The 27,001-nt window shown below is 43.8% G+C and overlaps 1 protein-coding gene across 2 annotated transcripts; it reads left to right on the top strand.

Annotated features, from left to right (window-relative positions):
• The first annotated feature begins 662 nt into the window (after positions 1-662).
• Positions 663-26,509, top strand: LOC144044338 (ras-associating and dilute domain-containing protein-like). 2 transcript variants are annotated; one of them, XM_077558679.1, is made up of 17 exons: positions 663-1,125; positions 4,132-4,458; positions 5,097-5,332; positions 9,987-10,324; positions 11,876-12,196; positions 13,653-13,973; positions 14,129-14,166; positions 14,312-14,463; positions 14,529-14,644; positions 17,512-17,731; positions 18,796-18,968; positions 19,771-19,915; positions 21,051-21,226; positions 22,173-22,416; positions 25,642-25,751; positions 25,834-25,973; positions 26,273-26,509. In XM_077558679.1, exons 1-17 carry the CDS (start codon positions 1,004-1,006, stop codon positions 26,376-26,378), a joined length of 3,285 nt encoding a protein of 1,094 aa, XP_077414805.1. In that variant the 5' UTR covers positions 663-1,003; the 3' UTR covers positions 26,379-26,509. The 2 variants fall into 2 exon arrangements, with proteins under 2 accessions (XP_077414805.1, XP_077414804.1); XM_077558678.1 differs by having other exon boundaries at positions 14,309-14,463.
• The last annotated feature ends 492 nt before the right edge of the window (positions 26,510-27,001 follow it).

Raw genomic sequence — 27,001 nt, 5'->3', positions numbered from 1 at the left:
TGCCGTACAATCACAACGGTCTAAAAAAATAACATTCAGTCGCACATTCAGTCTAAACAAATGTTTACGTGATTAATCTTCTGAAAATTGGATATTCAGTGACTCCTTCGTATACGTTTGTTGTACGTTTCTCCAAAGTTACCATTAGAAAGCTGAAGGTAAGTACACAGTCAGCACGTAAAACGTTTGAAACCTAAGCCTTAGGCATCCGACTACATTTTGTCTATCAAATTAAAAAGGGGATTAACAGTCAACCGCTACATTCGTATTCTTTTGTATATTGAGGTACTGTACGGACAAGTCAGTTGTTTCTTTTATTTTTATTTTTTTCTGAGTATAACTGACCCGTACTGCACGTCAAGTTTCGCATTTACAAGAGTTGACCACTAGATGTCACTGTGAGACAAATAGAGTCACGTTCACGCTTGTTTGTTGACCACACTATGCTGTACAATCACAACAACGGTCTAAAAAAATAACATTCAGTCTAAACACGTTTACGTGATTAATCTTCTGAAAATTGGATTTAATTCAGTAGAAATAGCGGTTTGAGTCATTAACTGATTTTTAACTAAGTCATATACTGTATTTATACGAGTTGACCACTATGTGTGCGCGCGCGTCACTTTCTTCCCGCCTCCGTGCTTGCGGGCGCGCGTTCGTGATGCTGCGGTGACGTCACAGAGGAGAGGGCTCCAGTCGGTGGAGGCAGGTTCACAAACTTCACGCAGGCATACACCACGAACGGACGCTCTTCTACTCCTCGTTCTATTCTCCCACAAACATCTCTGGGCTTTGGACCTACTTTGGCTCCGATAGAAGCTTGTCAAATTTTAGAATTATGTTAACTAACTAACTAACTAAACAAGCTACTAGCCGCTCTCATGGACGCCAAGTGGAGGGAAAGTTGCAAGGGTGGTTTTGGACCTTTTCCTCCAATGTGGACGTGATGATGGTGAGGATGGTGACGACAATGATATTGATGTGCTGATCTAAGAAGAAGATGATTAGCGAGGAGAGAAGCAGCCACGTCAATAAACAGGCCGCCGTGGTGGGCTTGCTGATCCGCTCTCCCAAGAAGAGACTCGCCCAACTTGGCCGGAAAGCCAGCAATGGATCAACACAGTAAGATCAACCAATTGGAACTTGGCAGCACTCATGTTAAACTACATTTTAACGTGCATGGGCTCTTCTTTGTATACATACTCTTTCCAGTGCAATTGACTTTTTCTACAACATACTACTACTCTACATTATACTAGTTTACGCTGTACTGTATTTTCTAACTACAACCTTGTATGTAGTCAAAGGATGACAGTCGCTAGTGAGGCTCTTCAGTTACTTCATTCCCTCAAGCAATAAAGTATGCCCATTCATTCAAGAGCTTCCACAACTCAAGCCCAGTCACTCCGCACACTGACTGGCTCGCTTGAGCCAACGTTCAGGTTTATAGTATGTCCATCCTGTCCTTTCATCTGAGATGAAGATTTAATTCCTTTCATCTGAGATGAAGATTTAATTCTGTTTGTTTTGTATTAGAGTCTCATATCTGACAGAATGATTAGATAGCTAGACAAAGTACAAAATATTTGCTGTACTTGCACAGTAATAGTGTCCCAATTTTCTGTTGTGATACAAGTATGTGTATCAACAGCAGGCTTGGGGAGTAACGGAATACATGTACCGCCGTTACGTAATCAGATTACCCCAAAAAATTAACTATTCCCTTACAGTTACAGGACAAACATGCAATCAGATTAAAGGTACATTTATTTATATTGGCGATTACGTTGCTACATGTCGGGGAGGAGGGGACAAACAAACTGACTAGTCGTGTCCTTCACACGCTGCGGGCAATTTGAAAAAGACGGGAAGAGGAAATGGCGACCAGTATTCACTGGATCTTACTCGTCTTGCTGAAGGAGCGAAAAGTTTGAGCTGAGAGTCCAGCGGCATGCTACGCGCTGTAGCTTCTTGCTAGCTAGCAAAGTTCATTTTGCAGTTGATGTCGCACATCGTCATCCTCATTGGATGACTATATCTATCTATCTTATCTATCTATCTATCTATCTATCTGTCTATCTGTCTGTGCTTTCAGTGACAGTTTGAAAACAGCACATGGACATCAATCAATCAATAGCCTACATGCTTTTTAATTACACAAGGATTTTTGCTATTTGTAGGCTGCCCGGGTCCCTATCACCCCCGCAAATAGCAAGGGCACATTGTATAGAATATATATTGTGGTGATATTTATTTTCATTTCATTTATCATGAGCATACTCGGTATTGGAGTAATCCAAAAGTAATCCAAAGTAATCAAGTTACATTACTTTAATATTATGGTACTTGGATTACATTACCAACTACATTTTTTAGCAGGTTACTTGTAACTGTAACGGATTACATTTTAAAAGTAACCCTCCCAACCCTGATCAACAGGATACACATACTTTATCCTCTTTTGCTCTCCATTTCCTGTTTGTGTACTCAGATCAAAGCAATAAAAAATATGTTGCCACCATCTTGTGACATCTTGATGAATTTGAACTATACAGAACAGAAGTGAGCGGAAGAGCTTCCTTTAGACTAAAGATAAGATAAGATGGTTATTTCAGGGCAGATACCGTTACCAATTATTAGTAGTCAAGGACGGTGATAACTGGTATTTGGAGCAAATATTAATTTTCACTAAAAAGGAAAATATTGGCATCAAAATTTTAAAAAATACAACTTCCAGCTCTTAAATTTGTTGAATTTTTAAGCATATGTTTACTGAGCAACTTTTAGGATTCGTAAAATATTGGCGCTAAATTATTTTTTACCTTAGTCAATAGACATCTTTGTTTTAAGAATTTAACAAAAAGTTCAGGGATCTCCCAAGGGCAGTAGCATGTCTTTGAAAGTTAAATAAAAACTTTAAAAAAGTAAATAGCTCCCTATTGTTTTCTACAGTAAATAAAGTTTTCCAAAATATCTTTCAGTTTGGGCTGGGCAATAAATTGAATTAATTCGATACATCGTCATTCTAAAAATCAAATCGTTGAAAATTTGCTAAATCGTGAAATCGAATTTTGTCTTCTGGATTATTAAAAGCTGCTGTTCTTATGTTCTGTTATATTCAAATGTTTTTGTGAGTTGTCATTTTGCACATGTGGCAGAATGCTGGATGGGTGGTTTACAAGACATGTTTACAATAGCTACCAACTACTTAATTGTGGCATTTGAGAACCATCTATAAATGTTAAATTTATGTTAAAACTAATTTAGAATTAGTATACATTATTGTTGTCTCAACATTTTTGCACAGGAATTATTTTTTAATAAATGAAAAATTTTAAATAAATGTTTGTTGGGTTTATTAGATTAAAATCAATTAAAATCGTAATCGTCCTGAATGACTGCAAAAATCGAGATTTTATTTTTTGGTCATATTGCCCAGCCCTACTTTCAGTATTAAAATTTTACTCATCTTAGTTATAATTTCAAACTAAAACAGAAGGTGCAGAGAGTACAGTGTCAGCAGCATCTCTTATAACATTAACTGAAAATTGAAATAAATAGTTTCCTGAAGTTGACACATTTTTAAATTGATATATTATTGGCCGTATGATTCTTCAAAAAGGCCGATGGCGATATTCGTCAAAATGCTGAATATCGGCATCGATAATTGGTCCAGCCGATAATCAGTCTATCCTTATAGACATAAATAGTACGATATCACCATCTTGTAGCATATTGTTGCCAACGACCTATGTTGAAGCGAGCGGAATAGCTTCACTTCGACAGAAACTGTGCTTATCCGCCGTTTTAGGGCTTCTAGATATCAAGAAACTGCTAATATGATTTCATTAGCTTCATTTGGACACAATAGTGCTTTGCTGCCATCTTGTGACATTCAGGTGCTAAGGAACTATGTTGATGTGAGTTGCGAAGCTTTATTTAAATGGAAAAGTGCTTTTCCGACATCTTGTGGCATCTCAGTGCCAAAGAAATATGTTGAAGTAAGTTGAGGAGCTTCATATAACAAATATAGTGCTTTCTTGCGTCTTCTAAATTGGGATTCGCTCTATATGATTGATGAGTATGTTTATTGTTTACATGTTAAACATGTTATCTTGTGCGCTCCAGGTCCAACAGTTCGGTCGGCACCATCCGCTCGACCGAGAGCTCGGGCGTCCGGCAGCCGGCCAAGTCCAAAATCCGGCGCCACAACAACAACAACAACAACAAGCGTCTATCCGGCGTGTTCAACCACAGCCCCAATCTCCGCCGAAGCGGCAGCGAGGGTGGCTCCTCTTCGGCACAGGACGACCCGGCCGAGCTGTCCTGCCAGCTGTCTGTGCCTGGCATCCTCAAGATCTTCGGCAGTGACATTTGCCAGGGTGCCAATTATAAGAGTGTCCTGGCCACCACGCAGTCCAGCGCCAAGGAGCTCCTCAAAGAAGCATTGGACAGGTCAGAATCACAATTGAGCGTAGAAGTAGATCTTACCCTGGTCCTCGAGAGCCACTGTCCCGCCTGTTTTCCAAGTCTCCCTCCTCCAACACAGCTGACTCATATTATCCGTTCATCAGCAAGCTCTGTAGAAGCCTGATAACGATCCTGTTCCTATGTTGGTGGAGCGAGACATGGAAGACAGGCAGGATGGTGGCTCTCGAGGACCAGGGTTCCGTACACCTGCTTTGCATATTGACTAGCAGCCATTTTAGAGTATTTTGAGTGATTTTTCAAGAAACACAAACTCTTGTCTTGTGTGACTATATAAGCAGATAACCGAGCAAAAACAAAGGGTAGACTCTCCCTTTCCCCCAAAAACGTTTTTAGCTTTTTTCCATTCTCTATTAATCAGCAACAGAAGTTGTTTTTATCAAAAACAGCATATTTGCAAGTTTCCTATAAAAATAAACATGTCAAACAACATGAAAAAATGATGCCACATTTTGGGGGGAAACACAAGCAAAAGTTGAATAATGTAATTTGTCTTTTCTATAATCGAAGAGGAAACAATCAATTTCAATGGCAATTAAATCACATTTTTGTGAACAAATTCTTGAAGGCCTCATCGGGTGTTGACCGTGGTTGTCCCTGTTCAGGTACAGTCTGGAGAAAGAGGACGCCAGCGCCTACGTGCTGTGCGACGTGATCGGCCAGACCGGCGTGGGCGGCCAGTGGCGGCGGGAATGTTTCCGCGTGGTGGGCGACCACGAGAAGCCGCTGGTGCTGCAGTCGCTGTGGAAACCCAAAGAAGGATTCTCACGACGCTTCGAGATCCAGCTGAAGGTCCGCGTGGAGGAGCAGAGCCTGAAAGAGCGGGATACCGTCACAGCAGGTACCATAGGCAACCACGCATTCCATTGGTGACGGTGCAGTGCAAGGCCGTTGGGACATTTAATCCAGATTTCAATTGAACTCATTCACTGCCGTTGACCGCTATAGATGTCAGAAATTCATTTGAACTATTTCTATTAGTTTACATTTTTTCCACTTTTGCTAACAAGAGTATGAAAACGTAGGAAAAAAATGATTGTACATTTAGAACAGATATAAAATTTGTGATTAATCATGAGTTAACTAGTGAAGTCATGCGATTAATGTAATCGCCTGACTCTCCTAATTCTTAATCATCTTTTCTTCTTTCTTTTTTTTCTTTTTTAAAGAAATTTTAATTAAAATAAAAAAAAATAATAATCTTTTTTTGAAGAAAAGATTATTAAAAATTAGGGGCGTCAGGCAATAATTTTTTTATTTTCCCCTTAATTTTTCCCCTCCGTGAGTCATCACCTTATCGTGGTGGAGGGGTTTGCGTGTCCCAATGAGCCTGGGAGCTATGTTGTCCGGGGCTTCATGCCCCTGGTAGGGCCACCCAAGGCAAACAGGTCCTAGGTGAGGGACCAGACAAAGCATGGCTCAAACGACCCCAATGATGAGTACAAACATTGGATTTTCGTTTCCCTTGCCCGGACGCGGGTCACCGGGGCCCCCCTCTGGAGCTAGGCCTGGAGGTGGGGCTCGAAGGCGAGCGTCTGGTGGCCGGGCCTATACCCATGGGGACCGGCCGGGCACAGCCCGAAAAGGCAACGTGGGTCCCCCTTCCCATGGGCTCACCACCGGTGGAAGGGGCCAAAGGGGTCGGGTGCGCAGTGAGTTGGGTGGCAGCCAAAGGCGGGGGCCTTGGCGGTCTGACCCCCGGCTACTGAAGCTAGCTCTGGGGACATGGAATGTCACCTCTCTGACAGGGAAGGAGCTCGAACTGGTGTGCGAGGCTGAGAAGTTCCGACTAGATATAGTCGGACTCACCTCCACACACGGCTTGGGTTCTGGTACCAATCCTCTCGAGAGGGGCTGGACCCTCTTCCACTCTGGAGTTGCCCACGGTGAGAGGCGCAGAGCAGGTGTGGGCATACTCATTGCCCCCCAGCTAGCCGCCTGTACGTTGGGGTTTACCCCGGTGAATGAGAGGGTAGCCTCCCTCCGCCTTCGGGTGGGGGGACGGGTCATGACTGTTGTTTGTGCTTATGCACCGAACAGCAGCTCAGAGTACCCACCCTTTCTGGAGTCCTTGGAGGGTGTGCTGGAGAGCGCACCCCCTGGAGACTCCCTCGTTCTACTGGGGGACTTCAACGCTCACGTGGGTAATGACAGTGAGACCTGGAGGGGCCTGATTGGGAGGAATGGCCCCCCCGATCGAAACCCGAGTGGTGTTTTGTTACTGGACTTCTGTGCTCGCCACGGACTGTCCATAACGAACACCATGTTCAAGCACAAGAGTGTCCATATGTGCACCTGGCACCAGGACACCCTAGGCCGTAGTTCGATGATCGACTTTGTAGTCGTGTCATCGGACTTGCGGCCGTATGTGTTGGACACTCGGGTTAAGAGAGGGGCGGAGCTGTCAACTGATCACCACCTGGTGGTGTGTTGGCTCCGATGGCGGGGTAAGATGCCGGTCCGACCAGGCAGGCCCAAACGTACTGTGAGGGTCTGCTGGGAACGTCTGGCAGAATCCCCTGTCAGAAAGAGTTTCAACGCCCATCTCCGGCAGAGCTTCTCCATTGTCCCGGGGGAGGCGGGGGACATTGAGTCCGAGTGGACCATGTTCCGCGCTTCAATTGTTGAGGCGGCCGATCGGAGCTGTGGCCGTAAGGTGGTTGGTGCCTGTCGTGGCGGCAATCCTCGAACCCGCTGGTGGACACCAGCGGTAAGGGATGCCGTCAAGCTGAAGAAGGAGTCCTATCGGGCCTTTTTGGCCTGTGGGACTCCGGAGGCTGCTGACGGGTACCGGCTGGCCAAGCGGAATGCGGCTTTGGCGGTCGCTGAGGCAAAAACTCGGGCATGGGAGGAGTTCGGTGAGGCCATGGAAAACGACTTCCGGACGGCTTCGAGGAAATTCTGGTCCACCATCCGGCGTCTCAGGAGAGGAAAGCAGTGCACCGTTAACACTGTGTATAGTGGAGACGGAGTGCTGTTGACCTCGACTCGGGACGTCGTGAACCGGTGGGGAGAGTACTTCGAAGACCTCCTCAATTCCACCAACACGCCTTCCTTTGAGGAAGCAGGGTCTGGGGACTCTGAAGTGGGCTCCCCTATCTCTGGGGTCGAAGTCGCCGAGGTGGTTGGAAAGCTTCTCGGTGGCAGGGCCTCGGGGGTGGATGAGATCCGCCCGGAGTTCCTGAAGGCTCTGGATGTTGTGGGGCTGTCGTGGTTGACACGTCTCTGCAGCATCGCGTGGACATCGGGGACGGTGCCTCTGGATTGGCAGACCGGGGTGGTGGTTCCCCTTTTTAAGAAGGGGGACCGGAGGGTGTGTTCCAACTTTAGAGGGATCACACTCCTCAGCCTCCCAGGTAAGGTCTATTCAGGGGTGCTGGAGAGGAGGGTCCGTCGGGAGGTCGAATCTCGGATCCAGGAGGAGCAGTGTGGTTTTCGTCCCGGCCGTGGAACAGTGGACCAGCTCTACACCCTCAGCAGGATCCTCGAGGGTGCGTGGGAATTCGCCCAACCAGTCCACATGTGCTTTGTGGACTTGGAGAAGGCGTTTGACCGTGTACCTCGGGGAGTTCTGTGGGGGGTGCTTCGGGAGTATGGGTTACCGAGCCCCCTGATACGGGCCATTCGGTCCCTGTACGACCGATGTCAGAGTCTGGTCCGCATTGCCGGCAGTAAGTCAAATTTGTTTCCGGTGAGGGTTGGACTCCGCCAAGGTTGCCCTTTGTCACCGATTCTGTTCATAACTTTTATGGACAGAATTTCTAGGCGTAGCCGAGGCGTTGAGGGGGTCCGGTTTGGTGGCCTCAGCATTGCATCTCTGCTTTTTGCAGATGATGTGGTGCTGTTGGCTTCTTCAAGCCGTGACCTCCAGCTCTCACTGGAGCGGTTCGCAGCCGAGTGTGAAGCGGTTGGGATGAGGATCAGCACCTCCAAATCCGAGACCATGGTCCTCAGTCGGAAAAGGGTGGAGTGCCCTCTCCGGGTCGGGGAGGAGGTCCTGCCCCAAGTGGAGGAGTTCAAGTATCTTGGGGTCTTGTTCACGAGTGAGGGTAGGTTAGAGCGGGAGATCGACAGGCGGATCGGTGCAGCGTCTGCAGTGATGCGGACGCTGTATCGGTCCGTTGTGGTGAAGAAGGAGCTGAGCCGAAAGGCGAAGCTCTCGATTTACCGGTCGATCTACGTTCCTACCCTCACCTATGGTCACGAGCTGTGGGTCGTGACCGAAAGAACAAGATCCCGGATACAAGCGGCCGAAATGAGTTTCCTCCGCAGGGTAGCCGGGCTCTCCCTTAGAGATAGGGTGAGAAGCTCGGTCATCCGGGAGGGACTCAGCGTCGAGTCGCTGCTCCTCCACGTTGAGAGGAACCAGTTGAGGTGGCTCGGGCATCTGGTTCGGATGCCTCCTGGACGCCTCCCTGGGGAGGTGTTCCGGGCATGTCCTACCGGCAGGAGGCCCCGGGGACGACCCAGGACACGCTGGAGAGACTATGTCTCTCGGCTGTCCTGGGAACGCCTTGGGGTCCCGTCGGATGAGCTGGCTGAAGTGGCTGGGGAGAGGGAAGTCTGGGCTTCCCTGCTAAAGCTGCTGCCCCCGCGACCCGACCCCGGATAAGCGGAAGAAGACGGACGGACGGACGGAGGCAATAATTTTTTTTAATCATAATTAATCGCATTACTTCACTAGTTAACTCACAATTAATCACACATTTTAAATCTGTTCGAAATGTACAATTAAAAAATTCTAGGTTTTCATACTCTTGTTAACAAAAGTGGGAAAAAATGTTAAACTAATAGAAATAGTTCAAATGGATTTTTGACATCTATAGCCGTCAATGGCAGTGAATGAGTTAAGGTAAATGGCTGCCACACTGACGTATCGCTGCAACGGGCCAAACCACAAGATGAGGCATGTTTGTCTATGTGTCTTTGCATCTCACTTTTCCTTCAGTGGTGTCTTCGGCTTTTGGAAGGATTTAGGGGAGACGCACAGTCAGCCCTTTAACGGTTCGTCCTTTGTCCTTCTTCTTATCTGCGCCGCTCATGGAAGGCGGCCATGGGAGAGCAAAGCTGTCCTTATCTTTGTTTACGACGCTGAGGCATCCAAAGCCACTGAGCGCCACTCTAGGTTGGAGTGATAACTTTTATCAAGGCGCCGCTATCACTACGCTTCCTGCTCGCACAGGAAGTTCAGGCTTCAAGTCCCACAAATCATCAAATTAACTGCCATGTGTCCCTTTTAGCATGTCTGTGGATATTCTCAATCTTTCATCTCATCTCATTCTCAGCCAGTAACATTGTGTGTGGGCAGCATGGCTCAGGTGGTAGAGTGGTCTCCCAACTGGAAGGTTGTGGGTTCGATAAGAACTCCAAGTTGCTCCTGATGCCTCGAATGTGCATAAAATAGTAACCATAAGATAAGAGAACTGAGCGGGCTATATGTTGCCTTCGTCTCTCATCTCCATCTTGGTCTTGATGCTGCCGTCTGTTGTGTCCAGGCATCAACGCTCAAGCTCGCAAGCTTCAGCGGAACCGCTCCAGGGCCACCTCACTGTTTGTAGACAGCAGCACGGAAGCAGACGGGCCGGAGTTCTGGAGGAGCCTGAGCGAGATGGACCTGAGCGCCATGGGCAAAGAGGCCCGTCTTGTGCGCCATGCCCGGGTTCAGAACCAGGACAAGTGTGAGGATGTGGATGAGGACAAGGATGCCATTAGGCTGCTGGGCATGGAGAAGGAGGAGACGGAAAGCAGCGACGACAACGCCACGCAGTATTCCATACACCCGCCCTTTGACTTCCCCTACTTCCTCCTCCTGCATGGATACAACCACAGACAGGTGACGCGCTACATGCTACGTGCTACTTGTATGTCTATGCACATTTAATCCAGTTTAGATCCCATTTGTGGTCACACACGCTCAGATTGCATTCTTTTTGGGGGGCCAAAATAAAAAATAAATAAATACAAATAATAATTTGTAATACATTAATAATATAGTTTATTAATTTCAAATATGATGAAAAGTCCAATTAACAAAATAAAAAAGGAGTAATAATTAATTTTAAACTAAGTGAATTAAATTAATTTTACACACTACTCTACCCCTAATTAATAAATTAGATTTGTGTATGCACCTTTAGTCCAGACTGGATCCTTTTATGTGTTCATACACAATCAGACTTATTTTTTATTTATTTTTGGCCAGAATGTAATACTTAAAAAAATAATAACAATATATTAATAATATATTAAATTAGTAGTGTAATCAATTAAGCAATACAGTACATTCACTCAAATCATTGCAATATAATTTAATTATTTTCCATTCATGTATTACTTTTGGAGATTTACAATAATACTTTTTATATATGCTATACATTTTTGTATATGTTCTATATTTGATAAATTAGTGCATCAAGCCTTGGCATGGGTCTGGAGACACCAAGGTAGTGTTTTTGATTGCTGATTAATTATTAGGTCTGATTGTACTACAGAAACACACTAAGTGTGCGCGACTGTGCATGTGCACGACACAAAAGCTCTTGACAGTGAGCTCACGGGTCAAGTGTGTGAAGGACAGGACAAGAAGTCCTTTTGTTGGCACACGCTAAGCGTCTGTCAGCGCCAGAGGAGGACATGCAGACACACACACACACACACACACACACACACACAGATAAATCTGATTACAAGCAGGTGGGTTATTCTGAGAGGGTATGAGAGTGGGGGGGAGCGGCCGTCCAATCAGATCACGCCCCGCCTCCAGAAAGCTTGAGCACTTTTCTTTTTGTTATGTGAGGCAGACAGGAGTAGTCTCAAATCTCAAGTCTTAACCTTTAACTTTCATGCAAGCCCTAAAATGAAGTTCGACTGGAGTCAGGTCATGTGACCTGAGCAGTCCACTTGACGATGACATCGCAGACGCGAGGCTGTCTCACGTGCGTCACCTGACGCTCACGATGGGTCTGATGACGCTTTGACTGGCTGAGCCGCTCAAAGTCTTTCAGGAGACTTCACTTCGCCTCATCCCCAGAAACACTTCACACGTGTACGCGCATTTTGACCCGTCCGAGTATTTCTGCCCCCTTCGAAAGGTCAGCAAAGGCCTGATTATGGGATGTCTTCAAAGATGATTCTGAGTGATTATCTTGTCCTGTGTCCTGTTCGCATAGTCAATTTTCCCTCCTCGATCTGAGCAGAAAACATAAATTTAGTAGTTATGGCTTATTACCACTAAAACTACCACCAATACTATGATATAGTCACTTATTCCCACTACTGCCTGATATGAAATATCTTACACAAATAACCACTTTTTAATGTAGAGCAAGAAACAATCCTAATGACAACCCGTCCTCAAATGTGCTGACATGTATATTGTTTACAGGATTTTGTCATCTACCTACTCAGCGGGAGCAGCACGGTGTTGGGCCGCTGTGGCGAGCACCGCGCCGGCGAGGACGAGGAGCGTCTGAAGGTGGACATCCTGCTCTTCGCCCCCGACGTCCTCCCCCGCCACTGCCGCGTGCGCCGTCTGGATGCGGCCACCGTGCTCAAGCCGCTTCACGGCGCCCTCGTCACCAAGAACGGGGCCCCCCTGAAGGAGGAGGTGGAGCTTCACCCTGGCGACCTGGTGGGCTTGGGGGAGCACTACCTGTTCATGTTCAAGGACCCCACCGGCACGGCGGCAAGAACACTGCACAACAAGGTTCTCAAAGTTTGTTTGTTTTGGACTTTTTGGTTTTCAAAATCAGCTAGCTTTAAGTATTTTTGCCACACCAGGAAAAACAATTTCGGTTTCACATTGTGACATGATTCATTCCACGGTAAAATGTGATGCATTGCACATTTTAAGGTGTTAGCTTACCACCTTAAAATTTGAAATGTATCACTTAAAAATTACATTTTTAATGATCAAGTTATTTTATTCATTATACTGTAGTGGACCCCCTGCTCATTGGGGGGGGATCGGGACCAGGGGCCGACATAATTAGCAAAAATCTGTATATTATTGACACTTATTGTAAATGCATTGGGGATGTTTTTTTGTTTCCGTTTTTTACCCCCCAAATTTTTGGTAAAAACGGGTGTCATGAAACGTTGCGCGTAGGAGAGAATGAACCCATCGAGGCGAGGAGACACATCAGGAAGACAGGAATTGTGAACAAAAGGAGAACATTTATTGGAACAAGTGGGGACGGGTGAGAGGACTGGGACCAGGCGAGAGGAGGCTGGTAGCCGTGACTGGACTGACCGGGGCTGACTTGGCAGAACTTGGGAAGCTTGGCTGGACGTGGAGAACTTAGCAGGAACGTGGAGAACATAACTGTGACGAGGACGACTAGACTAATACATAGACAAGTAGACTGAAACAAAGACGACTTAACTGTGACAAGGCTTAGCTTGCCGCGACAGGGCGCGCAGACTCCCACACAGGACTTCAACACCTGACATAGCCAATGATCCCACACCGACTGGACAAACACAACAGACTAAATACACCAACACTAATGAGACACACCTGGGGAACACAATAGGAAGAGGGCACCGATTGGTCAAACACAGTGGGAAGTAAACAGGCACACACAGGTGGATTTAATCAGACATAACGAGACAGGGGGGAAATATACAGGAACACAAGACAAACACCAATGACAGAAAGACATAACAAACACAACAAAATAAACAAAACCCTAACCCATACAAAACCGAAACGTGACAACGGGAATAAACCTCCCCCCACCCCAAAAAAAATCCACTCACACCAAACTAAAAACCTCTCACACTCATCCAAAAAGAACTTTTTTGGTTTGGGCACAAAAAAAAAAATGCTAATCTTCGAGTATCCAGGCATCCATTGTATGTATATTTTTTTAAATTAATCAGCTGATCATATCGGTTATCAAAATTTGCATGTTTTGCCCGTAATTGTGGACAATAACAAATTGCTCTTTCAATGAATGCTGTCACTATTGTGCTAGTTTAGTTTTTTTATCAACAAAGGAAAGGTCATATTTTCACTACAATAATAGTTCACTTTTTAATTAACTTTGGCATTTGTCATTGCATTTAGTAGTTTTTCTTAAACTCTTATTGTTTAATTTTGTCAACAAACATTTTCAATTTCAGTTTTGTTTGTTTTTTCTCTAACAACCTTTCCGCAGACGCCTCCTTGGATGAGCCGACTCTGTCCCAACTGGGCCGCCGAGCCGCTGCCCACCTGTCAATCGTGCGGCTGGCCTCCCGCCGTGGCCACGGACGATTTAGCGGAAGACGGCGGCGTGACGCTAAGCTACGATGTGGAGCGGGAGGACGAGGTCCTACAGGAGATCGTGGACATGTCAGAGCCCGCTGACGCCGGACCCAAGCTGACGGCCGCCTTCCTGCTCAGCATGTGCATCCGTTGCTCGGCCGCCGCGCGGGACCTCGACCACTTCCGGCGCCTCCTGCTAAACATTGCGTCACGCGTGCAGAAAGCTGTCTGGGTACAACCTCAGTTAGACACAACTGTAAAATTAGCACTAAACGACACTTTCTTTAGATGCAACTCAACTCTACCACAAATCAGCCTGTCTTCTATACAACTCAACTTCTTGTCCTGTTGTTCTTTTTTTATTTTATTATTTTTTTTGTGTGATAGGACAAGACCAAGGAGCTTGCGTCGATGCAGTCAGACAGGTGAGTTAACTCAATCTGCACTGAAATTAAAACCTTTCTGTTCAACATTTCTTCACTTATTTCTTACAACAACAAAAACACAAAAGTTACCAAAGTACATTAATTGATTTTCTCGTGACGGAAACTTTTATGTCCCGATTAGCAGGCCTGAAGGCAACCTTCCGCCGCAGATACAAGAACTTATCTCAGGTCTGCGTCCCCTGGCAGCCTGGATGGCCAACACCATCGAGCTTCTGCACTTCATCCAGTACCGCGTCCCTCAGCTGATGGCCGCCGGAAAGGACTGCCACCAGCCAGGTGAGCCGCGGCGCCGCAAATGTCCGTCCGTCCGCCCGTCACTCACGCAGGCGTCATGGCGACAGGTCTGATGGACGAGGAAGAGCTGGCGTCCACTCGCGCCGCCTGCGAGGAGGCCATGACGGTTCTGGAGGAGGTCATCATGTTCACCTTCCAACAGTCCGTCTACTATCTCACTAAGGTCACTCGCACTCTCATACATTATCATACAGTACACTAACACACACATCTTACTCTCACACTCTCACATGTTTACTATGGCAGTCACATTCTCACTCTTTCTCTTCCCCTTTCTCTCTGTCACACACACACACACAAAGTGTGTTTCGTAAAGTGTACTGTGTAAACAAGCGGCGCACACAATAGAAAGATCAGCTCACCTTATCTGCAGCCCTCAGTAGGGAAAGGCCTGGCAGATAGCGGAACACGCACTAAAAACCCTTTCCCATGCGCCAACAATCCTCTCACACACACACAAAAAAAGCCTCTCGCTTTCACAAAAAAAACTCGACACAAACCAAGAATTCTTTCACATGCACCAAAACAAATTCTCCACGCTCACGCAAAAAAAAACTTAATGAAACCATAATACCTTGTATGCACAAAAAAACTCACACACAAGCACACTTCTCACATTGACTAAAATACTCAAGCAGACCAAAAATAAAACTCATCTACCTCTTAAAACAAAAACACACATATTTGCCAAAAATCCACTCACACTCACCAAAAAACCCTCACACACGCAACAAAACTCACACAAAAACACTACTGACGCGGGGGGGGGGAAATCTCACTTATACACCAAAAATAACCTTGAACACTCACCCAAAAGAACAACAAAAAACTCTCATTTTCATAATTTAAAACGCACTCAGACAGAAAAACATATAAAACAAGAGCAAAAAAACCTCACACTCATGCCAGAAACTCCCCCAAATCTTCACACATACACCAAAAGAACCATCATACTCACCAAAAAAGTCACATGCATCAAAGAAAAACACACACACACTCCAAAAACTCTAATTTAGTGTTTCCCAACTATTGTAGGAAGCATTTAATTGATTATTTCCAAAAAGATAATGAAATATTCTCAGGCATTTGGTTAGCCTGTCAATTAAAATGGTATGTATGCACGCGTTACAACTTATTTCCCTTGGGGGAGAAGTGTTAAAAGACAGGTTTTGTCATTTTAAACATATTTTACGTGTTTATTTTCAAGGCAACATATTCATTTTTAATGGTAAATTTGAGTTGAAAAGAAGAGAATTGAATGCTAAAAATGAAGGGACAGAGTAAAAAAAAAACATTTTGTAATTAGTTGTTACATTTTGGAGAATCGAACCATCAACACTCATGAGTGACTGGGTACTCATGGTATGACGAAAAGGTTCGGGTGTACACAAAACAAAAAAGTTTGGGAACCACTGCTCTAATTCACACCGAAAAAACTCTCACACAGTCAAAGGAGTCCACTTATTCACCGAAAACTCTCACACACAAAGGAAAAAAAGTGGATAAATGTTTTTGTTGGCATTGGGTGTGAGTTTTTTAATTTTTTTATTGTGTGTGAGTTTTTTGAGAGTTTCTTTTTGTGTGTGTGTGTGCGTGTGCATGTGTACCAGGAGGGAGAAGAGGTAAATAAATGTAATTTTTGGCCAGTACTGGTCCTCATATCTCTGTCACTAATAAGTTCAACTGGCTGATTCGGGTCACTGTCTGACCTCATGCTTTTGTCCGTACACACAGTGTTAGAACATCTCTCTCACACACACACGCATAGTGTTTCCAGAGAGGAAGCAAGCGTGTGTGTATGTAAGGAAGGGAGGGAGGAGTTTAATTTCCTGTAAATAGTGTCGGAATGCTGAGAACATCGACAATGTCGACTTCTCAAGAACGTGATCACAAATTTGTTAGAAAGACCCCAAAAAAAGTCAAGTTAGTGATGCGTAAGCACGTCTTTACACATTCTGCGCTGGTCTTCATGGCAACCAAGCGGATGTTTGTGAGTCAGCGGTCTTTTTCTGCGGAGGTGATGTCACACGTGTGTGTGGAACAATGAGAAGAATGAAGATGAGAGCAACATGATGAATCAGTGCAGTGGTCAACGTTCCCGCTCGTTTTATCCTTCTCCTGCCCCGCTTCCTCATAAGTCCACAGGAAGCACCAAGGGAGTCTCGAGGTGGGGTTGGGTGGTTGTCATTGCTCAGGATCCTTTTTTGTCCAAAGCACACCACTACTCATATACGCTGCTTGTGCTTCCATGAACAAGGCTGCAAACAGAGAGGAGCTGGTTTCCAAGATGCACGGTCAATATCGATAATGTAATCATTCGTTACATTTCCAACCAATCTGGAGTTTTTTTTTAACCAATTAATTAGCCAATTACCGTAATTTTTAAAATACATCATGAGTAATAGAACTTGTTTTTTTGGTGCTTTATTACTTGCAATGAAAAATATATGAATTGCCAGTGAACATTTGAATGTTTTACAATACCTTTAGTATTTGTCTAACTTTACAACATATTGGATAAATTTAGCAAAAATGTTGTTGTTTTTAATTTGTATGTTTTGTTTTTATTTTTGAGGGGCTAGTTTTTTTTATGTTGTTGTCTTATGTTTTGGTGTGCAAAAAAATTAAATAAATTATTTATTTATTTTTAAAGGGAAAAAATCTGCCAATTTTCAGACTAATATTGTCCGATTAATCTGGCTGGGCCCTATAAAACAAAGATTTTTCTTCAAAATACATTATACGTTTGAAAACAATTGCTAGAAATGTGTCGACGAGAACGTGGAAGAGTGAGTGGAGAGAAAAAAACTAGTGTGTGGACCAGGGCTTTGCGCTGGTGCATTCACTTTAGAGTGCCTCGTGGTTGCCCCTCAATGTTGTTTTATCCATTCAAATGTGTCAGAGTCATCAACAGCACCATTCTCTGTTGTGTCATTTTTATTGTCACTTCTCAGGGACTTTTAAGACCATATGAACCAGGCCTAGGCGTAGCTACTAAAAACATCTCCTCTTTTTTTTTGTGTTCTGCAGAGTATGTACTCTGCGTTGCCGGCCATACTGGACGGAAACCCGTTCTCGGAGAGCGGGCACCTGCGCGTGCCGGACGGCCTGAGCGGCATCCTGGAAGTCCTGAAGGAAGCGCTGCAGCTCTTCACCTCCTTCCAGGTGCATGCTGACATCTGCCTGCAGCTGTGCGCGTACCTCTTCTTCTTCATCAACGCCTCGCTCTTCAACGCGCTCATGGAGAGAGGTAGCTGCATGCTAAGCTAACTATGCTAACCAATGCTTACAACACCCATTTGGAGTGAAAGATCATCAGTTGTCCACTTTCACATAATTGGTCAAGGAATTCTCATTTTTTTGCTACAAATGAATGTATGTTTGTTCAACTAAGATGGTGGTAGGTGAATTCAAGAATGTCAAACCACAAATATGCAGGCTCCTCTGTATTGTATAAAAACATGATGAAAGACAATGTAAAGAAATAACATAGTTTTACATACTGTCGTATTCATGTGTTGGATGGGTGCCTTTAAGGGGCTTGGCCTAATAAAGGCCACCAGGACTTGGAGAGTCACTTCTGCTTCTTGTTTTGTTTTGGGGTGATTTATCGTTTGCTCTCTTTAACAAACGGCTAAACGGGAATCGCTACTTTGGCCGTCCTTGCCCACATGAGAGGGCATCACCATATGGCAAAACTGTATATATCAGCACTATTTGGCAGACATACAATTGTGTACTACATAGCCCTACGGTATGTAAACTTATGAGCACAACTGTTTCTGAAGCTCACTTGTAACTCAAATCAAGTGATGGCTCGTAATTTGAAAATCACGTAAGTTAGGGTTACAAAATAAGTAGGGCCCAACTGATAGATATATTTTGAAGCAGAGGCAGATAACAATATTTGACAGAATAAAATACTGATAACCGATTAATCGTCCGATTAATTTAAAGAATACATAATGGATAAAATTACTTTTTTCTGTCATCTAACACTTTAAACAATAAACATATGAATTGTTGTTCTTTAGTTCTTCATTTAAAAATGTTCTAATTCTTTGCCAATTATTTTATTTTATTTTTTGGCTGGTTTTTGTTGATTTCAGAAGAGCGAATGAAATTGGCCGGCTGACGAAACGGTCGCCCCTACTCATAAGGCAAGGCACTGGGTGTATAAACTTTTTGTGACGTTTTGGTTTGACAGTGCATGGTGAGGTTGTTGGAATGTTAGGTATGTGCCAAGGCTCAATAAATGTGAAACGGCGATCTCAATGTACTTGTGCCCCGACTGAGCTGCTGTTTGTCTTCAAGGCTCGGAGGTCGGCTTCTACCAGTGGTCGCGAGGGGTCCAGATGCGGGCCAACCTGGACCTGCTGATGGACTGGCTGCAGAGCATCAGTTTGGCCGATGTGGCCGCCGACTTCTTCCAGAAACTCTCGGCCGCCATCAACCTGCTGGCCACGCCCAAAGAAACGCTGCTGCAGGTCAGACCTCGTCCCCATTTGACCCTTCCAACACACGAGCAATAGTTTTGCGTCCAGGCACGGAGCCCTGATAGTGGTGGTGATTTTTTTTCCAAGGAGACTCTCATAATACAAACACCTTTATTGACCAAATTCATTCTACTTCCTGTCTGACAACCATACACAACACATTTAAAAAAAAATAAAAAATGTACACATGAACACACATAAAAAAATGCAATAAACATGAAATCAACACGTTAAATGTTCAACACATTTGTACTTTATTTTTATAACTGCAGCTGTCACAGCAGAAATATAAAACAAAAACTACAAGAAATATGCAAACAATTATGATATTACAGTTATGAAAACAAACATAGCTGGTGTCTTGTTTGACTCAAAGTTGCTACCATGAGTCAGGATGAGTTTTTTATTGACCCCTCCCAAACCCCACCTCCACCCCTTCTAGTGCAGCAAGTGGATGTGGTGCACAGCAGCGCAGTTATTCTGGGACACGGCCCCGCCGCAGTCGCGCATAATCAATGGGCACATGTTCCAACTGCAGTGTGTGCGTGTCTGCATGTGTGTGTGTCGCTGAGGTTTCTAAAAGTGGTCTTCTGAGGTTTCCTTCAGTGGACCACGATGATGAGCTCACCATCTCGCGGCCTTTCAAGCTCAAAGTTCATAAACACATGTGCAGATTTCATTCCGTTTGTCCGTCAACAACTCGCTGAAGCAGCTGTAAAGTGAAGCCTGTGACTTTGGAGCACACGCGCCCCCAACGTGCTTTCAGAAGCTGTTTACTTTCTTGTGCCCGCAGGCGTCGTGGTCTTCCCTGAGGTCCGAGTTTTCCGCCTTAAACGCGGCGCAGCTACAGCACATGCTGACCCAGTACAGCACCGGCAAGAACCGACCCGCAGGCTGGACTCCTGGACCGGGATACACTGACGACGCCTGCAGGACGGGTCGGTTCACGCACACGCGCACACGCAGCCAGCCATTAGCAGTTGTGTTGCTGGTGTCATCATCGTACGCGTGCGTGCTAACAACTATGCGTCTTGTGTTAAATATCCGATGACGCACATCGCAAAAAAAAAGTTCCAACATGAACACGACTCAGCAACAACACAGCAATAGAAATAGATCACAACAGGTTACAAAGAGGATTTATTTTGACGCGTTTCAATTTGAGAAACTTTATTGCTCATGTAACAAACAACAAAGTGATGACTCATCAGGACACAAAATCCACGCGCACTCCATCCGTGCTTTTCTTTATTTGACAAATCAATTGGCCTCTTTTTAGAAATATTTTTAAGTAAGAAAAATGTTCAGTTTGGACAAGATGACTCAACATTAGGAGATGTAGCAAAGTACGAAAACGTTGGTACTGTACTTGAATAGATTTTTCAGGTATCTATACTTGAGTATTTATTTTTCTTGACAACGTTATACTTTTACTCCTTCTATTTAAAAACACTGTACTTTCTCCTCATTTTGTCAAAAGGGTTTGTTACTTATTTAAACCACTGAGGATGGCGACACAACGTATATAAGACGTACAGTAATGACAGAAATCAGTAGTGGCGAGTGTGTTGTTTTGTGTCAGCCTGAAAGTTAACAGATTCTGTCCTTCAAACATTCTCCATCTAATCTGAAGAAACACGAACAGTGTGAGGTGTATTTTTTCCACTTCACGTTAGCTGTGGGAAAACGTTGTTTTTGATTGATTTGAAAGTCGAATGATTGTAGACTCGATGCAAATTTTTTAAAAAGGTATATTCCGACAGATTTGTTCTGGCCTGTCCGGGATGTTTCTAGGCGGAGACTCCAGTCAAGCCGCGGAGGTAACTGACTATCAGTGGCATATGCAAATATTGCTGTGCGAACCCCCGCTCCTGATTGGTGGACTGCTTTCACACTCGTTCCTGGTTGGCTTCTGTCCTCGGCTTCCCCGAGCGTCAGTTTTAAATGTTGGACCATACATTTAAGAGTGTACTTATTTTTCTTGATCAGTACAATTAGTTATTTTACTTAGAGTGTGAGTTCTTTTGCTACCTGTACTCATCAGGATGATTTGTGTGTGTTGTGTGTGCGCAGCAGACATTTTGGAGAGCTTTGACCAGCACCCGCCGCTCATCCTGCCCAGCAGGAGTTTCTTTTTGGAAGAAGCCCACCAGGACCCCGCCCTCCTGGAGCAGCTGGCCCGCCTGCAGCAGGCCATCGGCCAGACCTCCCCCAGGGAAGGTCTGCGCCGAGAAGAGGAAGTGGAGGAGGTAACACGTCAACACAGTCAGCAAGTTGACTTCATCTACTGCTTGGAAATCTCTTTCCGTATCTTTCATATCAAACTAAAGGACATGTACATAGTACATGTCCTCACTAGTACAACAACTTTGGTATACTAGTTCGGGAAAATACTTGTTGCTACTACTAGTAAGGAAAACTAGTTAACAACTGTGAGCTACTGGCAGCACTAGTGACATTGTAAAATTCTAGCACTGAACTATTAACTCATTCAATGCCATTGACGGCTATAGACGTCCAAAAATCATTTGAACTATTTCTATTAGTTTAACATTTGTTTCCACTTTTGTCAACAAGAGTATAAAAACCTAGAAATGTTTTTATTGTTCATTTAGGAACGATATCAAAGTTTTGATTAATCGTGAGTTAACTATTGAAGTCATGCGATTAATTACAATTTAAAAAATTTAATTGCCTGACGCCCTTAATTTTTGATAATCTTTTTTTTTTAAGATCTTTTTTTTTAAGATCTTTTTTTTATGTCTAAGTTTTCAAATTATTGTTAACAAAAGTGGGGAAAAAATTAAACTAATAGAAACTGTTAAAATGAATTTTTGACGTTTATAGGCGTCAATGGCAGTGAATGAGTTAATTATTTCTATTTCTATTAGTTTAACATTTTTTTCCACTTTTGTTAACAAGATTAGGAAAATCCAGAAGAAGAAAAAATTGTTGTACATTTAGAACAGATGTAAAATTTGTGATTAATGGTGAGTTAACTAGTGAAGCCATGCGATTAATTACGATTAAAAAATGTAATCGCCTGACACCCCGAATTTTTAATAATCTTTTTTTTTTAATCAATTTATGGCAGTGAATGATTTAATACTGGTAGGGCACTACGAGGTCATTCCTTAAGCCATGGCATGAGTGCTCACACGTCTTTCCCATCCTTCTGACCGATGACGTCCTCAGCTGGCGCCTGACGAGCACACGTCAGCGTTGTCTGCAACCTCCTCCCGTGAGACCGAGCCCCCAGAACCTGCCGGTGACCCAAACGCCAGCGCGGACATGGCGACCCGAAAGCCGAAGCGGGTGGAACTTGACGGCGAGCGGGAAGTCTCCAACCAGAGCGCTCCTCTGGACCCGTCCTGCCTCCTCACGCCTCCCAACACCCCGCAGGGAAACCAGGTGGACGCCCCGCTTCAACACAACAGCGGTAACAAGCGCCAGCAAACGTGTTACACTCACATGCGCATGCTCTCACACATTCTGACAGACACTCACATGATTTTACACACACTCTTAGTCTTATCCACTTTCACATTTTTCAGACAACTTGCATACTGCTGACACTGACATATCGTTACACTTTCACTCTCTCTCTCAAACTCACTCTCTCACTCTTTCACATTTACACACACACACGTTCTCTCTTAAACACATCTCGCACAACCCTCAGTCACTCACTCACACTCTTATTCTCTTGCTCACTCACTCACACTGACTCACACTCTCAATCTTTCTCACTTACTCTCAATCACAGCAATCTCACTTTTACGTTTTACTCTGTTACGCTTTTTTTTTTTATGAGCTGCCTTTTTGTTTTTCGTGCCTTCAACTTGAATGTTTTCTGGTCAACTTTTACGAGGTCAGGAGTGTGATGTGGGCACAAGGAGAATGTTTCCTCTTTTACTCGGAATGTTCTGGTGAAGTGCACGACTCCGCCTTAACTAAATACAACAACAACTGCACTATGCAAATTCTTCGCGTCAAATGTTGTCATTCTGTTGGGCTATTTTAATGTTGATGTGCGCAGCAGGATGTAGTGTGGTAGCAAATTAATAATATTGTGTTAGCTGTGAGGTATGTACAGTTAATAATAAGAACAATAATAATAGTTTTGCACAATTAACTATTCATTGATTATTATTTAGATTACTGTACAGTACATTCAAAAGTTGTTTTTTTATGTATATATTAAATAAAAGTCAAAAATAAATAAGAAAATTGAGAAAAATGAAGAACAGATATTTTTGCAGAAAACAGTTATGATAAAAAAAAGTTTTGGTTCAAGATTATATATTTTTTGTTTTTGTTTTATTTTAGGAAATATCTTTCATGAAAAAAAACAAAGGGGTACTTAGTATGAGATGAAAGTTTTATTTTTGGGAGGAAAAAAAGTTGTAATAGTCCAAGGAAAATGTGCACTGCTCTACTGCAAGTTGAATTTTAAATCACATTAGTACTTACTTAAAAGGTTCATCCTGCTAATGTGACCTCACCCACCTAACACACACACACACATATTCAGCCCCTCCCTCACGCCACCCCCCTTCACAAGCCCCCCCGCCGTGCTGCTTTAAGCTTGAGGATTGACTTGATCTGAAGCAGATGTCTTAACTCTCATTGGCTCATTTCTCACTCTGTAATTATCGTTTGAAGTTTGTTATTCTCTATTACTGTATGTCATAAAAGAAATAACCTCATTAAAGTATATAATTCATTTTATTTATTATTTTTTACTCTTTTGAATCCCCCAACTCTAGCTCAACACTTTAATCACTTTTAACTGATTCCTGATCGAGAAATTAAAAACCCGCGTTTGTTGTTGAATGTGCCGGCGTGCTCCCATCATGCTTTGCGGGCTGGCTAAACGTTATTTGGAAAGTTTGCTAATCCTTTAATCGCAGCCAAGAATTACAGCGAGGCGCTGAGGTCAGGACAGAAAAGAACGACGGCGACAGCGGCGGCCACCCGTCAGGACAATTTACAGTCCGCTTGCTGCATGGAATCTTAATCGGACGCGTGCGCCTTTGTTCGCGCCACCTACACTCACTCTGTGTGTGTGCGTGCGTGCGTATTCAGCATGCTGGGAAAAGCTATGCAGGGGGTGCAGCGGGAATACTACTGTTGGCTTTAACGCTTTGCTTTAAAAGTGCCTATGCATGCTTTCAAAACTTCATCACACATAAGATGTTTGGTCACATTCAGACAATGTGGAATTTTGTTTACTGGCCCGGCATCAAATTTGCCGCAAAGCGCCTCTCAGACACAATGACAAAAAGACAAATTCTTGGCAAGGTCTAAGAGCTTGAAATGTTAGCAATCGCTCGTAAATGTTTACCTTGAAGATATTCCACTTTATTCCAAATAACCCTGAAACAGTTGTTTCAAAGTAAAGTCACAGACATCCTGTGACTTTTCGTACATGGCTTCGTGAGACTTTTTTTGTGGGTCTCCTCATGATAGACATGTCTACCAAAAGCCACGTTGCTAAAAAGAAATTGAGTTTGGGAATGAATTTGGGAGAGAAAAAAAAAAAAGATCACTGCAAACGACCAAATTGACCACTTTCAAACAAAATGGCAGACTTGCTGTGACTTTTCAGATATGGCTTCTTGAGACTTTTTTTGTGGGTCCTCTCATGATACGACCTATGAACCATAAGTCAAACTGGCTTCAGAGGGTGAATTTTAAAATGATATATTAGTTTTGTATTGTATTGCTAGTCATCAAACTTTGCCGTGGTGATCCTCTTGCACACATTGACCAAAACACAAGTGGGTTTTTTTGTAGATTCATCTAGTTTGTGTACGTCAAATTTGTTAGCAATCAGAAAAAAATCTGTGACAACTTCAATTTATGACAATTTTGTCTGAAGGAACATAGAAATAGAACAAAATGAACCTAAAATAGCCCATTGAAAATCAAAATTTCAGCCTTCTTATATCAATTGTCCAGGACTTCTTGAGTCTTTTTGTGGGTCTGCTCATGACAGACAATGCCAACCAAATCTCATGTTGTTATGTCAAACTGTATTTGGGGGTTGAGTTTTCAAAAAGGTGTGGGGTGGTTGGACCTTAAAATGATAGACTTCCTGTGACTTTTTAGACATTGCTTCCACAGACTTTTTTTGTGGGTCTACTCATGACATGACATGTTTGCCAAAATTCAAGTCACTAAGTCCAACTATCTTCAGGAACTGAATTTTCAAAAAGGTTTGGGCATGTTTAAAATGGCTGCTTCAAACCAAAATGGTCAATTTCCAAAGTCATTTTTGCCAGGACTTCTGAAGATATTTTTGTGGGTCTTCTCATGATAGACACGTCAAACACATTTCCTGTTGCTATTTCAAATTGTTTTTTGGGGCTGAATTTTTAAAAACAATAAGGGGAAGCCGGTAGGCCAATTTTAGGGGTTCACACAAAAATATAATTTATTTGTCTTAAAAATAACAAGAAAGCAATAGTGACTAGTAATTTTGGCTCGCAACTTGAAAGCAAAAAAAAATCAGCCAAGCATTGGCTCCTAACTAAAAAAAACTCATAAGCAATATCTTAATCAAGCTCTTGCATGAAATTTAACACTTAGCATTAGCAGCGTCATATTGTTACCTTAATTACTTCTTTTTTTAAGTTGTTTCTGACGTGTTTATATGCAGATGGTGGGCGTGGTGTAGAAGACGACGACGACGACGAACACGATGATGTGTTCACGGTGGAGATCCACCGCGGCCCTCACGGACTCGGCTTGGCGCTGGTGGACGGCACGGTACCGCTTCCTTCAGGCTAACCATCGCTTTAGTTTTACCGACAATCTCCTCACGCTATTTCTCTTTGTTTTGCGTGTGCAGAAGACGGCGCTGAGGATGAGCGGAGTTTACGTCAAGTCGCTCGTTCCCGACTCGCCCGCTGCTCTGTGCCGTCGCCTGAAGACGGGAGATCGAATCCTCGCTGTCAACGGCGTCAGTTTGGTCGGATTGGATTACAGCGTGTAAGTAAAAGTGTGTGCAAGGAAACATCTGGAATGTGAGAGCGGGAAATATATGGACCTAAAATAAAATCGATTTTTTTTTTCATGAAAATCGGATTTGCTACACCCAACCACCACCACCACCACCACCAGTTGCATATACGACACTGTACACTGGCTCCCTCTAGTGGCAAGCCAAATAATTAAATGTGTTTTTTAAATATGTTTGTTATCAAGCATTTATATCAATACAATCTGACAATGGATGAGTGGTGAATTTGCCAGTGTCAACTTTATTAAAAGTGTTTTTTATTCTCCAGTGGGCGTGAAGTAATTCGCTCTTCAGGAGACTCGCTGCGATTGCTGGTGGCCAACATGGACACCAACAAAAACGCCAACAAGAGCTCACAGACGACCAAATGCTGAACAGGAAGTCAAGACTCATTCCTGTTTCCTGCTTCCTGTCCGGAAGTCTCTCCCTCATTCCAAGACCTTTTTTTTTAAATCTTTTCAATGTTTTTACTCATTTGTATTTATATATAAAACAAATGCCACTATTTTCTCGGATTTATGCAATTCTTCAACATATACACAATAAATATCTGTGTGTGTGCGTGTGCGTGTGCGTGGGTGTGTGCGCGTGCAGGCACAGTGTGTTGGGAAGGCAACAGGGTGTGTCTGCAACACGTTTTTTTTTGTTGTATTTTCGAAAATGACTGTGACCACAAGTGCGCATGCAGGAAGTTGCCCTGATGACTTCCTGCACAAATCCCCCCAAAAACCTATAAAGTGTTTGGCCGCCACCTGGCGGCCGCGCACAGTATAGCATGCATATAGGCACTTTTGAAATCAAACACAATTTGTGTTGTTGACATTAGCAACTTTACCTCTTTGAAGTCACAATCGCGGAATGACATGATGTAAGATTTTCATGAATACCATTTTGCTTGTAGTTGCTGTAACTAGAAAGCAAGCATGGCTCACAGTTCAAAGGATCCGGCTTCAAATTTAGGCTCATTTGTGGGGGGATGTCATTTTGATTTTTAAAT

The sequence above is a fragment of the Vanacampus margaritifer genome, chromosome 2 (assembly GCF_051991255.1).
Source record: "Vanacampus margaritifer isolate UIUO_Vmar chromosome 2, RoL_Vmar_1.0, whole genome shotgun sequence".
Classification (NCBI taxonomy): Eukaryota; Metazoa; Chordata; class Actinopteri; order Syngnathiformes; family Syngnathidae; genus Vanacampus; species Vanacampus margaritifer.
Note: the sequence above shows the minus strand (reverse complement) of the source record. Positions and strands in the feature narration are given on the sequence as shown.